General features: G+C 37.8%; 3 protein-coding genes across 6 annotated transcripts in view; 2 read left to right on the top strand and 1 right to left on the bottom strand.

The window, feature by feature from the left end:
- The first annotated feature begins 533 nt into the window (after positions 1–533).
- LOC107477333 (phosphatidylinositol N-acetylglucosaminyltransferase subunit C) lies at positions 534–5,983 on the top strand. Of its 3 annotated transcripts, XM_052259038.1 has the most exons (3): positions 539–671; positions 1,465–1,729; positions 4,670–5,983. In XM_052259038.1, exon 3 carries the CDS (start codon positions 4,879–4,881, stop codon positions 5,791–5,793), a length of 915 nt encoding a protein of 304 aa, XP_052114998.1. In that variant the 5' UTR covers positions 539–671; positions 1,465–1,729; positions 4,670–4,878; the 3' UTR covers positions 5,794–5,983. The 3 variants fall into 3 exon arrangements, with proteins under 3 accessions (XP_015952813.1, XP_052114998.1, XP_015952812.1); XM_016097327.3 differs by lacking the exon at positions 1,465–1,729 and having other exon boundaries at positions 534–671; XM_016097326.3 differs by lacking the exons at positions 539–671; positions 1,465–1,729 and adding an exon at positions 3,722–3,783.
- Positions 534–18,471, top strand: part of LOC107477332 (phosphatidylinositol N-acetylglucosaminyltransferase subunit C) — a 60,787-nt gene continuing 42,849 nt past the window's right edge. Inside the window, exon 1 of one of the 2 annotated variants that reach the window (XM_052259036.1) lies at positions 534–671. The gene's annotated coding sequence lies outside the window, so the exon portion shown is untranslated. Of the gene's footprint in view, positions 672–3,759; positions 3,784–18,471 lie in introns of those variants that run through there. The other variant, XM_052259037.1, reaches the window with a different exon arrangement.
- On the bottom strand, positions 10,135–10,941 carry LOC127745429 (uncharacterized). The gene has a single exon (XM_052258120.1). It carries the CDS (start codon positions 10,939–10,941, stop codon positions 10,135–10,137), a length of 807 nt encoding a protein of 268 aa, XP_052114080.1.

Genomic DNA, 18,471 nt, shown 5'->3' with positions numbered 1-18,471 from the left:
CTTATTAAAAATTATTTTTATTTTAGTTTACTAAATATAAATAACATAATTTTAAAAAAGTTATCTTTTAAAAACTAAATTTAGTTATTTTTATCCAAGGTTCCGAAAATTAGTTTAAACCGATCTGTCGAACCGATCATACTGTAGACCGGTGAGGATTTCAATTTGGTCAGAAGCCAAAATTGCCTATTCTGAAAACCGCTATTGGGTCGCAGAATCGGAATCCGACCGGTTTTCACATTTTTGCACCAAAACGGCACCGTTTTTGCATTTAAAAAAAAAAGAAACGGAAACCCTAAAATGTCCTAATCCCCTTCCCCTTTCGTGGAGCAATGAGCACTCACTCACTCACAATTACCAGCAGCAGCATCGAGCTCCTCCATCACTCGGTCAATTGCTCCGTCCAGCCACCGCCGTGTCACCTCCGCCATAGCAAATGATCGAAACCGCCTTCCCCACTACTGCCTCTCCACCACTGCTCGAAGCCACCGTCCACTTGCTCCCGTCGCTCCGTCACTCTCGTCCACTGTCGTCTCCATCACTTGCTCTCATCTCGCGTCGTTCCTCCGTCGCAAAAAGCCGCTGTTCCGCCGCGCCAGTTCTGTTCCACCAAGCTCCAACCCTTCTCTTCTCCAGCCATCCGGTTCTCCCTCACCTCTGTGCTCTAGAAGGTATTCTTCTTAGCATTGTTAATATGTGATTTTCCATTTTTCTTCTTCAATTATTGTTGTCATTACTTTGGTTTGGTTTAGGATTGTCGATGATATTGATCATGTTCTTGAATCTTGATTCTGATATTGTGTGGTTCTATTGTTAATTTGTTATGGTTCTGTTGTTACCTGATTTTCTTTAATTCTGTTGTGGACTTATGGTTCTGTTGTGACTTTTTTTTGGTTGTGTACCTATTGTTGTCATTACTCTGGTTTGGTTTAGGGTTGTCGATGATGTTGATGATGTTCTTGAATCTTGATTATCATATTCTGTGGTTCTATTTTTAATTTGTTATGGTTCTGTTGTTACAGTGACTGATTTTCTTTGATTCTGTTATGGATTTATGATTCTGTTGTGAATTTTTTTTGGTTGTGTACCTATTGTTGTCCTTATCCTGGTTTTAGGACTGTCGATGATGTTGATGATATTCTTGAATCTTGATTATGATATTCTGTTCTGTTGTGAATTTTTTCTTGGTTGTGTATCCATTGATGTTGGCATTTCATGATTGATTGTTTCTTTTATTATTTGACTTTTGAGTTTCTATTTGGATGAGATTATAATGTTGTGGTTGCGTAATTCTTTTAATTTGGATGATATTTTGAAGTTTACATTAGTTTATAAAACAGTCTTTTAATTGAACCACAGTTGAATCGATTAAACTAGTAAACCAGTAACAACCGGTTTGGTTGTCTGAACCTTGGCTTTGTCAAATCAAACCTAAACATTTTTCTTTTCTTTGCCCTCACTTAGGGTTTCTTTCGCTTGTGCCTTTGCCTTCTGCATCTGCTTCTCCTTTTGGAACCACCAGCTTCTTTACTAGAGTCAGATACGCATATACCATCTCACCGAGAAGGAGAAAGACGGTGAAATCAAAGCCGCCGAAATCAGGGACCATCCAGTGTCCTAAAGGGATCAGCTCGAACATCATCAACTTAATCTGGTTTAGGATGTTTCTCCTTCAGCATCGTTTCATTTGTTTGCAATTCATTCTTAAAGAAGCACCGCTGAACAACATGTTGATCTTCCTTTTATTTTCCAAACAAGAATTAATTTCGTTATGGGTAGCTCAAGGCCTCTTTACCACTTTTTTTAGACGGGTGGAGGATCAAGTATTTGATTCATTGTTATCTGTTCAAGTTGTTGCTTACAGGTTAGATCCATCTTGTGGATTCTTTGCCCACTTTAACCTGTCCAAATTAACGTTTTCTGTAGAATATATGCCAGAGTCTTTGATGTCCCCGATGTTAAGCATTTGTTCATAGATGCTAAAAGCATCAAACATGTTGGTTTTGAGTCTAAAAACATGGTTCGTTATTCCCACACTTAGATTTTATGTTGATCAAGTCTCGTGTGATCTTTTTTAAGGCTTAAGCACTTGATGGCATTAAATCTCAGTAGAAGTAATATTTCAAGACTGCCTAGTTCTTTTGGGAACTTGGAGTTGCTTCGATATCTTGATCACTCCTATACGCCCATCAAAAGATTGTCTGATTCAATTGATAGTTTTTCTCATCTGAGGAATTGTTTTAAGTTAGATGGATTGTCCAAAGATATTGGAAAGTTCACCAGTTTGACCCATCTTATTTTTGACATTGTTAGACAATTGTATTCTATCCTTAATGGGATAGGTAACTTGATTAATTTTCAGATTTTATCCAAATTCGTTGTTGGTAAGGATAATGGTTGTTGGATTGTAGAACTGAAGGATTTACTTGATATGACTGGATCATTATCTATTTTTTAAGAATAGAAAACGATTAGAATTTTGAGGAAGTCCAGGAGGTTGATTTGAGCAGCTTCTTACTGTTCAAATCAACTTTCTGAACTTTTTCAAAACTCGATAGGTTTTCCATTCTTAAATTACATAAATGATTTAGTCAGATCAACCAGGTCCTTCAGCTCTATAATCTTACAACCATCATCCTTACCAACAACGAATTTGGATAAAGTCTGTAGACTAGTCAGGTTACTTATCCCATGAGGCATAGAATCCAGTTGTCCAATAATGTCAAAAAAACAAGAGGTGTCAAACTGGTGAGTTTCCCAATCTTTTTGGGCAACCCATCTAGCTTAAAACGATTCTTTGACCTTAGAGTTTGCAAACTAGAAAAACTATCAATTGAATAAGACAATCTTTTGATGGGCGTATAGGAGAGATCAAGATATCGAAGCAACTCCAAGTTCTCAAAGGAACTAGGGCAGTTTCGAAATACGACTTCTACTGAAATTTAATGCCCTCAAGTGCAAAACCCAGGTGTGGGAGTAACGAACAAGATTTCTAGATCTCGAAATATTTTCAGGGACTCAAAACCAACATGTTTGATGCTTTTAGCATCATGGACAAATGCTTAACATCGTTGGGACACTATCAAAGACTCTGGTTGATTTTAGACAGGAAAGTGCAAAAAGAACCCACAGCTGGAAGGAACAACAACTTGATCAGATAGCAATGAATCAAACACTTAATCTTCCACCTGTCTAGAAAAAGAGGTAAATAGGCCTTGAGCTGCCCATAAAGAAATTAATTCTTGTTTGAAAAATTCACAACCGAGACAAAAAAAGAACAACCAGAGATAAAAGGAAGAAGATCAACACATTCAGTGATGCTTCTTTAAACATCCTTGTCCAGATTAATTTGATGATGTTCGAGCTGATCCCCTTTAGGACATTGGAGGGTCCCTGATTTCTGCTTTAATTTCACAGCCTTTCTCCTTCTCGCTGCCATGGTATGTCTGACTCTGTTAAAGAAGTTGGTGGTAGGAGAAGCAGATGCACAAGCAAAGGCAAAAGTCAAACCGGTCATCGAATTATTCTAGTTACTGGTTTAATCGATTCAAGTGTGATACAATCAAAAAACTGTTTTATAATAAAATATAAATAAATACACTAAAACATAATATATAAACTTCAAAATATCATCCAAATTAAAAGAACTACACAACCACAACATTATAATCTCATCCAAATACAAATTCAAGAGTGAAATAATAAAAGAAACAATCAATCATGAAATGCCAACATCAATTGAATTAACGCATACCATTTCCTCTTTTCTCGTCTCTCCCTCTGGTATTCCTCTTTTCCTCTCTTCTGTTGCCTTGGAATTTGGGTTCTTAGGGTTTTGTGGGCATGTTTGTTTGTTTGGTTGTTCTTGTAGATTAGCATAGCATATGCTTTGGAATTTGTGAATGGATATGGCTTGAAAAAGTTGGAGATATGCGTAGCTCTGTAATTGCCTTTTTTCTTTTTCTATTGCTTGCTGCGATATTTCTTTTATTTTTATTCATTTTTGTTAGAGTAAATGTTTCGAATCAATTTCAGTGAAAATTTTAAAATTAGCACTGAAGTAAAGTAAATTAGTTTTGATCTACAAGTTATGCATAGCCCTCTTCTCTACTTTGTTCTACTTTTCTTCTCACTTAGGTAAACTACATAACTGTCATTGGTCTTCTGTATTCTGCTGATTAATATATCTGGAATTTTCTCTGTATTCATTTTTCTGTGGCTTAAACTGTAATTCTGTATAATCAAATTCTAACAAAATAGAATTAGAATCACTCTTGCATAAATAGTGACAGGAGCATTATGGATTTGCTACGTCATTCGGAACTTGATTTGTGTAGCGCACACACATCACATGAGGAATAAAAATTACTGTCTCTTTGAAGTATTGATAGTGGCTACTTATTTCTGGTTAACCTTTAATCAGGTTTGGGTTTTAAAAAAACCTTAACAACTTTGCTGCATTTAATCCTTTATTCATTTATCTACCTAAATGTAAGTTTTTGTTAATTGATTGTGTCTCAATAGCTGTTTTGTGTTGTGTAGCATAATCATATTCTTAATTCTTTGTCTTTGTATTTATGTTTCTGTTATCAATCGTATGTGCCTTTAGTTGCAAATGTGAATTCGGTTTCTTTGCATTTATGTGAATTCTGCAACTTTCTATCTTCAGGGTTTTGACATGTAAATCTGCAAGCTTGAAAACACAAGAGAGAGTGTGAATAAACTATGATTTCTTACCTTACTGATTGTATAAGCCCCAAAGTGGCATCATGTCTGGGGAGCCAGATTTAAGCACATAATAGAAGTTGGAGAAGTGTTTTCATATGATAGATTTGAGATTTGAGGTAACGTTTGAAGAAAATTGGGTAGCTTCTTGTGATGGATCATCACTTGGCTAGTGATTCTCCGCAGGTTCGTCCTAGATGGAGGAAAGTAGCATATGGCGGTATGCAACCTGGTTTTGATGACAATCATACCGATGAATCTTTCCTTGAAGGAATGGTCATGAATGCCAATGTTGTAAGAAGGGACATGCTAAAGGTGATGTTAGACTCTGTTTCCATTTCTGAATACTTATGCATTGTAGCTCTTGTTGTCTTAGTATGGACCTACACACTAGAATCAACCATTGATGAGAATCGTCTTCTGTGCATAGATGTTAGTCTTCTAGTTTCGGGTTTCTTGATTCTCCTTTTCACTCGGGAAAAGATTTCCCTTAGCATCCTTGTTCATCATTATTTCCTCAATATCTCGTTTTTCATAATGGGATTATATGTTTTGGCACCCATCTACCAAACCCTTACAAGATCCATCAGTTCTGATTCCATTTGGGCGTTAACCGTATCACTCCTCGTGATTCACCTTTTTCTGCATGACTATTCGGAATCAACTGTCAATGCACCGGGGGCTCTCAAAAATCCTGCATTGACCAGTTGCATCTCTGTAAATGCTTCTGTAGTTGCCTCTGTATTCATTGCTTCTCGCCTTCCGTCGAGACTACATGTTTTTGCCATCATGCTATTCTCCTTGCAAGTTTTCCTATTTGGTCCCCTGGTTACTTGCTGCATTAAGAAATATTCGTTCCGTTTACACCTGTGTTTTTCTATCAGTTTGATGGTTGTGACATTAAGTTTCGTGTACATGCTGCGTTGCTTACTTTTCGTGTTGTTGCTTAGTTTGCTGGTTTTTGTCAATGTGGTCTGCCCTTATTGGCTTATACGGATCCAGGAGTACAAGTTTGAGATCAATGGACCTTGGGATGAGGCTAAGCTTTGTTTTGCTATTAGAGACTGAGATAAAAACAAAGCAATTTTGAGTAGCTTTCTGGGGTTCATGTGAATGTAATCTTCTTATTTGCTGATTATGGTCCTAGATGCAAATTTTGTAATGCATGGGGCCATGGAGTTACCCTAAGATTTTTGTATCTTTCATAATTACAGAAGGAAAGTATAGTGAAAGTTTTATGTGAACAAGTTTTTGAAAATTAGTTTCACCAAATTTGAGTTATGGTGCCTTACCCTAGCTTTTAACGGATTGTTATTGATAATGCAAGTTTATATTAATATAACTTGGTCCCTTTCCAAAGATTCACTTGATCTGGTTTAATACTCATAAGGTACTTATTCCTTCCATTCATGGAGTTTCTAATGGTATATGGTCACCAACCGGACATGGTTGACCTTATTACAAAATCATGGATTAGAAATTGACAATGCTCTTCTCTCTAAAGCTTTCAACGGTTTCTTTGATGCTTACTTCCAAGGGTTTGAATTCAATTCCCAAACTCTTTGCCTTCTCTTTAGAAATATGATATGTTGGCACATAGGGCCCATCATCCTCGCAACTATTAGATTAATAAATAAAAAAATTCAAAGTGAAATGTAATTAGAAAAAGGATAAAGTATTATTTTAGTTCTTAATATTTGAGTCAAATTCTAACTCAGTATTTAAGGTTTTAAACATATTTTAGTTGTAAAAAGTTTAACCGTCTTATTTCAGTCATAAAAAGTTTCAAATGGAATTAATGTTGTTTTGCTTTTAAATTTGACATGAATAATTAATATATTTAAAGACTAATAACGTTTGATTTTAGTATATAAATAAAACCACTACTAATTACTGATGTAAAAGTTTTTCTTTTGATTATGGAATGTTAATGATTGATTGATAGTATTCGAGATTTTTTTATAAGCAGATTGAAAAGAAAGTGTTATAAGAAAGTTTGGGTTATATTTCTCTATTATATGATCCGGTAATTATTTATTTAAATTTAATGGTAGAACAACATTAAACAACCCGTTTAAAGCATTTTGAGATGGACATACGACGTTTAAAATGTTGCCAAATTAAAATTTGACCCAAATATTAAAAAATCGTACTTCACCTTTTGGAAAAAAATTGATTGTAATAAAGAGATTTCAATAAACAATTGGAAAAAATTATATTCTATCCTTAATGGGATAGGTAACTTGATTAATTTTCAGATTTTATCCAAATTTGTTGTTGGTAAGGATGATGGTTGTTAGATTGTAGAACCGAAGAATTTGGTTGATCGAGATCATGATCTATTTTTTAAGAATGGAAATCGTTTAGAATTTTGAGGAAGTCCAAGAGGTTGATTTGAGCAGCTTCTTACTGTTCAAATCAACTTTTTGAGCTTTCTCAAAATTCGAAAAATTTTCCATTCTTAAATTACATAAATGATCTAGTCAGAACAACCAGATCTTTCAGCTCTATAGTCCTACAACCATCATCCTTACTAACAACGAATTTGGATAAATTCTGCAGACTAGTCAGGTTACTTATCCCATGAGGCATAGAATACAGTTGTTCAATAATATCAAAAAACAAGAGGTGTCAAACTGGTGAGTTTTCCAATCTTTTTGGGCAACCCATCTAGCTTAAAACAATTCTTTAACCTTAGAGTTTGCAAACTAGAAAAACTATCAATTGAATAAAGCAATCTTTTGATGAGCGTATAAGAGAGATCAAGATATCGAAGCAACTCCAAATTTCCAAAAAAACTAAACAGTTTCGAAATATGACTTTTACTGAAACTTAATGTCCTCAAGTGCTTAAGTCTCAAGAAAAGATCACGTAGGACTTGATCAACATAAAATCCAGGTGTGGGAGTAACTAACAGGATTTCTAGATCTTGAAATCTTTTTAAGGACTCAAAACCAACATGTTTGATGCTTTTAACATCTATGGACAAATACTTAATATCGTTGGGGACACTGTCAAAGACTCTGGTTGATTTTTAGACAGGAAAGTGCAAAAAGAACTCACAACTGGAAGGAACAACAACTTGATCAGATAGCAATGAATCAAACACTTAATCTTCCACCTGTCTAGAAAAAGAGGTAAATAGGCTTTGAGCTGCCCACAAAGAAATTAATTCTTGTTTGAAAAATTCACAACCGAGACAAAAAAAGAACAACCAAAAATAAAAGGAAGAAGATCAACATATTCAGTGGTGCTTTTTTTAGAGTGAATTGCAAACGAAGGAGAGGATGCCGAAGGAAAAACATCTTTATACAGATTAATTTGATGATGTTCGAGTTGATCCCTTTAGGACATTGGAGGGTCCCTGATTTCTGCTTTAATTTCACAGCCTTTTTCCTTCTCGCTGCCATGGTATGTCTGACTCTGTTAAAAAAGTTAGTGGTAGGAGAAGCAGATGCACAAGCAAAGGCACAAGTCAAACCGATCGTCAAATTATTCAAGTTACTGGTTTAATCGATTTAACTGTGGTTCAATTAAAAAACTGTTTTATAATAAAATATAAATAAATACACTAAAATATAACATATAAACTTCAAAATACCATCCAAATTAAAAGAATTACATAACCACAATATTATAATTTCATTCAAATACAAATTCAAGAGTGAAATAATAAAAGAAACAATCAATCATGAAATGCCAACATCAATAGATTGACAACCAAAAAAATTCACAACAGGTTTCAAGGTCCTGGTTTCGTACACTTCCTGCAAACTTAAAAGTTAAAACAGTGCAGTTTGTCTTTTTATTTGTTTTACAAATCAATCCTTTCATTATCTATCACTTAATTTAATGTAAATGATATTCTTATTGCTAGCACCAATGCATAATATTTATTCTCTTATTAAAAATTTAAATGCTGTGTTTCCTCTTAAGAATTTAGGCAGGTTTAATTGTTTTTTCCTGGAACTATTAACCAAATCTGGGACGGATTCCTCTAAATGGACCCACTCTTTTAATGTTAAAATAACACTGTCAACAACTTAGTTCCATTGATAAACCTGAGCTAAATTTAGTAATCTTCATGGAGCAAGATTGGAAGGTTTCTAGACCCACTAGTCAAATTTAAGGAAAAATAGACAAAAGTACACCCGAATTTTCACACGGAGTACAGATGTACTCCTCAATTTTTTAATGAGTCATTTGTACACATGAATATAAACTTCCGATGTCAATTCTACCTTTCCGTGACCTGAGTAAATTTTTCGGCTGTGGTAGAGGCCAGGTGGCACGATAAAGGGAATAATAAAATCACTATTCATCCTCTTCCTTCTCTAGTTTCTTCGAATCATATGAACTCTAACACAGGGTGGAAAAAAAATTCTTCCTTCACCCTCTTCATTTTTCTTTGTACATCTTCGTTCTTTCTGTTGTAACAAGGGTTTGTAAACTCTAATGTATAAAAATGTCACAGTTTTAACGAAGGAAGAATATACCTCATGCTTGTGCCAGTGGTTGCGGTGGCTCGTCTTTTGCGCCAAAAAATATGAAGAAGAAAAAGTTTGACTACAACAATGGCAAGTGCCTGCATGGACTTGACACAGTGATGCTTGAGTCTGCTACAGAGTAGAACCTTGGAAGATTGTTTCTTCGTTGTCCATTATGGGAGGTATGTGAATTCTGATTTTGTTTATGATGACAAATGTTAATTTTCTGCAAAATGGTTAAAATTGTCGTTGAATTCATGATGCAGAAGGTTGAATTGAGGTGTGACTATTTCATTTGCGTTGATGAAGTTGTTGATGCTGGAAGAGATTGCGAAATTCAGGAGCAGAGTGAAGAAATCAAATGGAGGTTTGTAGAAGAAAGCAACTGAAAGGTAGAAGAAGAAATGAAGAAGATGTTGCAGACAATTGATGGAATTAATCAAGAGTTACAGAACATTAGAAAATGGATGCAGTATGTATGCTTAGGGATAAGTATATGTATTCTGTGTTTGTTCATTAAGACATTTAATCAGTAGTTGTAATTCCCTCTAAGTAGAAGGCTGTGTTGTCAATTTCATTTTCACTAGTATCTGAATACAAAGGATTTTTTCAAGGTTATTAATACAAATGGTTGGTTCAATTTTATTTCTAGTACAATTCCGTGCAACAAAACAAACTGAATATCTAATTCATTATGAATAATAAGTAAACATAACTATGATAATCTATCATTAACAACAAATTGAAACACAAGTCATGAAGCCAGAGGCTTAAACAGCAAACTACAATTTCACCTTGCAAAATAGCAAACATGTCTATGCCTATAGGCATCAAAACAGATGTCTACATCAAAATATTAGTCAGCTAAATCCAAACTACAGGAGTACATGTTTAAATTACAATACCATAAATATAGCCCTAATTATAAGAATGTGCCATCAAGGCCAATGAAAGGTCTACACCCTAAGACAAAATCCTTCTTACATGCCTCAAAAGAAATGTAGACTCTCTTGAACAAGGGCAACGAGTCAGGCATTGGGGTGGTATCCAAGTGCACTGTTGAGCCTGGATTTGACAGTAGTATTTGGTTAAGATAGTCTCTCAACTCAGCATATTGTTCTCTCTCCGATCCTTCTATATTTTCCCTTGCCTTTTTCATGGCTCTTTGGATCTTCTTATAATTAATTGCTACATTAAACTCTTTTTTAAACCAAGTTTCGGCCTCCGCACAAGTGATTTCCCTTTGGTCTCTAATTTTTTCTTCTAGCATCTCAGTAACCCACACCCTATCTGCAGATTTATTATTATGTCTTCTAGCACAGACGTGCTGATCCACAAATGTCTTCACCTGATAACTCCTCGGCTCGTTTGACCTAGAGCAGTAAATGTTCCAGGGACAATTCTCATCCCAACAAATCGCCTTACATTTGGTAGGCTCAACCCTGTTGAACTTGATGCTTCTTCCTATTTGAATATTGTACTTCCTCACGGATCTCTTAAACTCATCCATGGTAGCAAACTCCATCCCAAGCTCCAGATAAACTTGGCCAAATGGTGCTGTTGGATTTTCCTGAGGCCACACACCTTGTTCACTATCATAATCATCCTCACAATCGGATGACATTGGACTGTGTAAATCTTCAGATTCATACTGATAGCAGTTAGGGTCGGAGTCAATATCATCATCTGAATTAGAGGAATCAGGCTCTACATGAGGAACAAATATCATTGGTGCCTCATTCCTTGAACAAACCTTTGACCAGTCGGTGCTGGCCTCTTATACAATGCTCTTCTATTCTTCTGACTGTTCTTAGATTGTTGGGTGGGCACTTCATTCTGACCTTCTTGCTGTGAATTATTAGGAGGTGGGACTTCTGCTTCACTTTGCTGCTGGGTCATGTTTCGGTTGACGTTTGGGATTTCGAAATGTGACATTGGTTGGGTTATAGGAGAAGGATTGGGAGATGCTGGGTTTTGAGTTTCATTGCAACTTTGGTTGATTTCGTTTTCCATATTGGCCTTCTTAACATATAACTTTTTCGGGGTAGGCTTTTTGTGGATTGCCATCTTACTTCTTTTTCTTGGGATTTCTTGTGGTGTACATTGTTCAACGATATCTGTAGTTGGACATGGCTCATCATCTACAACGTCTACCACTTCAACTTCCTCAGGTAAATCAACAATATGATCCCAATAAACATGGCATATTCTTCCATTCTGAATACCAAATTCATACATTCGGACTACATCACTGTCAAGCCTAATTAAATGCAAACCATTCGATACCTCATTCTCAGCCCAATAAAAATCTTTGAACAAGACATACCCCAAATTCTTAAATAACCCCACCATAAAAAATGTATTCAGAGTTTCCACATTCACCCTAGGAATTACAGCAACCTCCCCTCCAACATATTTTAGAACCCCATTCATATTTTTCTCAAATCTTCCCTTGTGATGATACACAAAGGTTATATGATTTGCCATTTGTTTATCAAAAATTCCTCTATCAAACTATAGAATAACTAAATTGATGCATTTTCATATCATAACACAGATACTTGTGAAGGACGGAAGCATTACCTTTTGATCGCATCTGATTCTGAACTCTCCTCCTTCGCACAAGTTTGCGTTTGGACTTCCACGCTTCTTACCCTACCGCTTTTGCCTTCAGAATGTAACGCAAATGACGAACTGCGAAGTACTCAGAAATTCACTATGCTTACTCTCTGCTAGGACATGTTTTCATTCAACACTGAAATATGAAAACGAAGATAATGAAGAGACTTGTAAAACTTTTCTTTTTTTTAAAAAAAATCAACAAATTTTATAATAAATATTTTTATTTTCCACCGTGTCACCTCAAATTGGCCATATCATACATACCGTGTCACCTGCCCTCCACCACCGCAAAATTTACTCAGGTCACATAAGGGTAGAATTGACAACGGAATTTTATATTTGTTCCGTCCGAGTAATCCAAGCTGACCTTCCTGCAATCCGAGCTTTTGGTAATCACAGGTGAATGGTGCTGCTGTTCGTCAAGGCGAGGTATAGGTCGGCTGTCTTCAAAATACCGCGGGTGGAACACCTGCAAAAGAATCTTCGACGCTCAAGTCAGAAGAGGTCTTTTAAAATGAATTGCGAATAAAGTAAAAGAAAAAGAAAGAAGTAGTGATGTTGTGTGTTTTTATGTCGTACTCTTCAGCCCTTTTTAAAGTGGAGATTCCTCCCGTTAAGGTATTGGCCTCCGAGATATTCTCGGCCTTTTCTGGAGTGGTTGTTGTCAGGATCTTTTACCTGGTCTTATTCGTCGTTTTAGGAATGTAGATAACATCGACTTTATTGCTTTCTGGGCCGAGGTTAATGGTCCATATCATAGCCCCCAAGCTTGGTCTTGGTGGAAAGGAAATAGGCCAAGCTTTTGTAATAACCTCGGCCATTATAGTGTTATCTGTGCGGTGTATTTATCTAGCCCCCAAGGTTGGACTGTTTCCGAGTTTATCCTTGGTTTTGAATAGAGAGTTTATTTTGTTGAGGGCCACTTTCGGACGTGGGTCTTGGTTGTTGAACCCACTAACTTTTATTTTGACAAAAAAAGTTATTTCCCAATCTTCCCACTAACATTTAATTGACATGACTTGACTGCACGTTTCTCAATTTTTTTTCACTCGTTGATTTATTTTCAACGGTAAAGATGCATTATGATGATTTATTGAAAAAACCAACCATTCATCATGTGTTAAAAATTGTTGCTGCATAAGATGTATTTGTTGATTTTTGAAAATAGAATACTTGTGCTTCGTCTTCTGAAAAAATGAATAAGAAAGGTTAGTACATGCTATTTTCCTTTGTTCAGGCATTTTCTTTTTTGTCTTCCCCTGCACTTTTGCATCTTACTGGTTTTGGAAAAAATAATGGAGAAACCCTGCGTTAAGGTTTCGGAAGATGATCCATATGAGTGGGTTGATCTTAGTGTGAAGTCGTTTGTATCTTGTTTTAATGACATTGAGTCTGTGAAAGTACTAGGGTCAGATGTCTGGGTTAGAGAAGGTAGTGGTCTTCGGGTGGAGATTCTGCCATGTGAGGAGGATGACCGTGTGTGTGAAAGATTATGTGATTGGCCCTATTTCTATGTTTATAGTTGTCTCCTGACCGAACTGGGAGTGCGTTTCCCTTTTTCGGAGTTTCAATGCGGTGTATTATTCTGGCTGAATTGTGCTCCGTCGCAGCTGCATCCCAACTCCTGGGGGTTTGTGTGGGCGTTTGAGATTCTAATGGCTATTTTGCAACAACCACATTCTTTAAGATTGTTCTTCTCCTTGTTCCAAGCTAAGGGAGTTCGTAGGGGTTTGTGGGTGAACCTGAGTAGCCACCCTGGTAGGTCGTTGTTTGCGCTTTATAAATCATCTTTTAAAGATTTTAAAAGGATGTTTGTAAAGGTTAGAGCTGCTCCGGATCAATTTCCATTTTATGTTAACGAGAATTTAGAGGGGAGGTTTCCTATTTGTTGGTGTGCTGAGCCGAACCAAATTTTAGATGTGGAGGATAGGCTCCCTATGGATGAGTTGTTGCTAGAATTTCTAATTGCGGAGATGGTGGATAAGGAGCTTCTTTCGGTTGTAGAGATATTGAAATGGGATTCAGACGGGCAAGCTGTGTTAGATTATCTGGGTAAAGAGTTGGATTTTATGTGTTTGTACTAGATTGGCATAAATCTTTGACTTATCTGATCTATGTTGCCTCTGTTTACCATTTTCAGGGGAGAAGGTTCCCACTATTACTACGGCTGGTCTGAAATCGTTTTTTAGTCAGAGAAAAAAGGCTGAAAAAGAGAGTTCCACAACAAATGTTGACAAGGAAACTACTCACACTGCGGTTCAGTCTGAGCCGAAGGGGAAAGGGAAGAGAAAGAGGGGTTTGTTTTCAAAGACTGCTGACCTAAGGGATGAGGATGGAGTTCGGTTTGATTTGGTGGAGTCATCCTATGAGTCTCAAAAGGTCCTCCATGGCTATTTGGTTGAGGATCATGCAAAATCTCTCTGGAGTAAGTTGTTTCCTTTTATGACCTTGGCCGACCAATGTACTCAGTTTCCCGAGGACGTGGAGATGGTCAGTAAGGTCGGCCCTTTGGGAGTTAGTCGATTTATGCAAGTATGTTTGTTTTGAATTTTGTTTCTTTTCCATATTATCTGTTTGTTTTCTGAGTAGTTGTGGTTTTATAGGTTATTGGAGCTCGTCTTGTGTCCATTGGCCGGACACAAGAGCTTGTTTTTGAGACTGAGAAGATGAACTCTATCACTATTGCTGAATTAACTAAAGAGGCTGAGGAGAGGGATAAGAAAATTAAAGAACTTACCTTATCACTCGAATCCAAGAGTTCTGAATTTAGGAGTCGAAAAGAGGCTCTTGACAAGGAGATGGATGAGCTGAAAATTCAAAATGGTCAATTGCTTGCTCGGTTGAAGGAATTGGAGATGGAGATATATGAGTCATTTGCTCAAGGGTTTGATCGAGCTGTGTCGCAGTTGAAAGCATTGTTTCCTGAGGTTGATGCTGGAAAATTGGATGCTACGAAGATTGTGATTAATGGGAATCTGGTTGATGATGAGGTTCCTGTTGAAGAAAAAGATGATGATTCTAGCATTGGGGAAAGAGATGATTGAGCCTTGTAACAAATGTTGTTTCACTCTTTGTTTTTTAGAAGAACTGTATGGAATTTTTTGTCATTTTTGTTTTGCCGATTTGACTTTGGCTTCGTATGTATTGTTTATCCGAGTATGAAGCTCGGTTATATTTTGTAGGTACTATTGACAGTGTAATGGTTATGACCTGATATTTTCTATGATTCGTTTTTCATAGAAAAATGTATTGTTTATTCATGTAAGAGAAAAAATGTTTACAGGAAACTTGTGGTTGGCATCCGGCCTCATTAAAACCTTCTCTTGAGCAAAAACCCAATGTGGGTAAAAAAACTCATGAGGAGGAAAAAGAGTACCATCACTTGCCGAGCTATATTTGCTAAGAGAAATATTATTTGAGTGATGAGATGTTCCATGTTCCTGAGATGGGTTCCCCACCGAGTTTTTGCAGTGAGTAAGCCCCCTTTCTGAATGCTTTAGTGACTCTGTAAGGTCCGTCCCATGTGGCTGATAACTTGCCATGTCCAGGTTGTCGCCGAGCTTCTTCTGTCTTTCTTAATACTAGATCTCCTTCTGTAAATCCTCTGGGGATGACTTTGTTATTGTATCTTCTCTGCACCACCTGTTGTAATGCTCTTTGTTTGAGGGATGCCTCTTCTCTAGATTCTTCAATTACATCAAGCTCGGCCTCCCTTCTTTTATCGTTGTTGTCGTCATCTCGTAGCTGGACTCTAAGCGTTGGGTTGGATACCTCTACCGGGATCACTGCTTCTGTGCCGTATACTAATCGGAAAAGGGTTTCCCCTGTGGAGGAGTATACTGTAGTGTTATAAGCCCATAGTACTTCTGGGACTAGCTCTGCCCATTCACCTTTTGCATCGCCCAGTTTTTTCCTCATTGCTTGTAAGAGGACCTGGTTGGCGGCTTCTGCCTGACCATTTGTCTGAGGGTGCTCGACTGAGCTAAAACGATGTTTGATGTGAAAATTCTGTAAGAATGAAGCAAGCCGAGAATCAGTGAATTGTCTTCCATTATCAGATATGAGTTCACCTGGTATACCATATCTGCAGATTATGTTCTTCCAAAGGAAAGATCTTACCTTGTCTGCTGTGATTCGTGCTAATGGTTGTGCCTCTATCCATTTGGAGAAGTAATCTATGCAAACTAAAAGAAATTTTACCTGACCTGGTGCCGTTGGGAAAGGTCCTAGGATGTCCATTCCCCATTTGTAAAAAGGCCAACTTACTTCCGAGCTATGTAAGACCTCGGCCGGGCTGTGTATCACCTTCCCATGCTTCTGACAATTGTCACACTTTTGGACCTTGCTCGCGCAATCTCTTTTCATGGTTGGCCAGTAGTACCCAGCCCTGGTTAGCTTTGCTGCAAGTGCTCGGCCACCAATGTGATTACCGCAGACTCCTTCGTGAGTCTCATCTATTGCCAAGTCTGCCTCTTCCTTGCTAAGGCATTTGAGGAGTGGTCTGGAGAATCCGCGCTTGTATAGCTCGGTTCCCAGCATTGTGTAGAAACTAGCCCGTCTCTTGAAGAGTTTTGGATTAGCTTCATTTGACGGGAGTATTCCGCTGCTGATGTATGTTATTATCGGAGTCCTCCAATCTTCATCCTGCGAAATGCTTAATATATGTGTTAGGTTTACGCTAGGGTTTTCTAGCGTCAGTTGCGTGAGTTTTGGTATGTTTTTTGTTTTTCTTGTTGTTGCCAATTTGGATAAAATATCGGCTCTACTGTTATTTTCTCTTTGTATGTGAATAATCTCAAAATTTTTGAATTTTGAGATGAGTTCCTTCACTAAATGCCAATACCTTTCTAATAGAGCATCTTTTACCTGAAATGTCCCCTTTACCTGTTGTACCACCAGAAGGGAGTCACAATGTACTGTGATTCCAGGAGCCTGAAGTCTTAGTGCGAGGGTCATTCCTGCAATAAGAGCTTCGTACTCTGCTTGGTTATTACTAGCTTTGAAGCAGAATCGTATTGATTGTTCAACTGTTATGTTCCTTCCGTCATCCAATATAATTCCTGCTCCCGTTCCGTCGTTGTTAGAGGCTCTATCCACATACATAACCCAGTTCTTCGTTTCAGGCTGTTCGCGTGGATTGGTCCACTCTGAGATGAAGTCGGCCAGGATTTGTGATTTCAGTGCTGGCCTTGGTTGGTACTGGATGTCGTATTCTGATAACTCAATAGACCACTTTATTAGTCTTCCTGCTACTTCCGGTCTTGTTAAGATTTGTCGGAGGGGTTGGTCCATCCGAACTATTATGGTGTGACTTTGGAAATAATGCCTGAGCCTTCGAGCAGTGATCACCAAGGCCAGAGCCAATTGTTCCAACTTCGGGTATCTTTTTTCGGCTGGTTGCAAGACCTTGCTGACGAAGTATACTGGCTTTTGTGCTTTCCCTGTTTCCACTACAAGAGTTGAACTTATAGCTTGGTCAGCAACAGATAAATATAAACATAATGGCTTACCGAACTCTAGTTTTTGTAGTATCTGAGGAGATGTTAACATGGCCTTTAATTCTGTAAAAGACTTTTCGCAATCCTCGGTCCACTCAAATTGTCTGCCTTTTGATATGGTTTGAAAGAAATGGTATGCCCTGTTTCCTATTGTTGGCAGGAACCGAGACAGGGCTGCAATTCTACCCGTTAGTTTTTGAACTTCCTTCACAGACCTCGGACTGGCCATGTTGAGGATGGCGGCGCATTTTTCAGGATTTGCCTCGATTCCTCTAGATGTTAGCATGAAGCCTAAAAATTTTCCTCCTTGTATGCCGAAGGTGCACTTTTCTGGATTAAGCTTCATGTTGTATGCTCGGACTTGGTGGAAGACTTCGGTCAGGTCAGTGCAGTGGGAGTTTCCTGTTGGGGTCTTGACCACCATGTCGTCGACATAGACCTCCATATTTCGTCCAATCTGTTGACTAAAGACTTTGTCCATTAGGCGTTGATACGTTGCACCTGGATTCTTAAGGCCAAAAGGCATTACTCTGTAACAAAAATTGCCAAATTCTGTTATGAAGGTTGTCTTATGTTGGTCCTCTGGATGCATTAGGATCTGGTTGTACCCAGAATATGCATCCATGAAACTCAAACATTTGAAGCCTGAAGCGTTGTCCACTAGTTTGTCAATACAAGGTAACGGGTATGCATCTTTAGGGCATGCTTTATTGAGATTAGTGAAGTTGACGCACATGCGCCATTTACCTGTGCTTTTTCTTACCATGACGACATTTGATAACCATGTTGTGAATCTTACTTCTTTAATGAAGCTTGCTGCTAGTAGCTTTGCCGTTTCCTCAAGGGAAGCTTGTCTCCTTTCTGTTCCGAGGTTGCGCTTTTTCTGTGCTATGGGTTTTACCGATGGGTCCACAGCAAGTTTGTGGCAAATGATGCTGGGGTCTATTCCGGGCATGTCTGCCGGGGTCCATGCGAAGAGATCGGCGTTGTCTTGTAAAATCTTTATTAGCCGAGCTCTTTCCTGTCCTGAAAGTGCACCACCAATGTATGTGAATTTGTTAGGGTTATCATAAAATGTTACCTTTTCTAGTTCGTCCGTTGGTTGTGGTCTTTCTTGACAGTCTTCTCTGGGGTCCAAC

The sequence above is a fragment of the Arachis duranensis genome, chromosome 3, assembly GCF_000817695.3.
Source record: "Arachis duranensis cultivar V14167 chromosome 3, aradu.V14167.gnm2.J7QH, whole genome shotgun sequence".
NCBI classification, from domain to species: domain Eukaryota; kingdom Viridiplantae; phylum Streptophyta; class Magnoliopsida; order Fabales; family Fabaceae; genus Arachis; species Arachis duranensis.
The sequence above is the reverse complement of the archived record's forward strand: the minus strand, read 5'-3'. Positions and strand labels throughout refer to the sequence as shown.

Excerpts from the sequence above, each read along its gene's own strand:
- LOC107477333 (XM_016097327.3), top strand. The coding sequence starts at position 4,879 with ATGGATCATCACTTGGCTAGTGATTCTCCGCAGGTTCGTCCTAGATGG.
- LOC127745429 (XM_052258120.1), bottom strand. The coding sequence starts at position 10,941 with ATGATATTTGTTCCTCATGTAGAGCCTGATTCCTCTAATTCAGATGAT.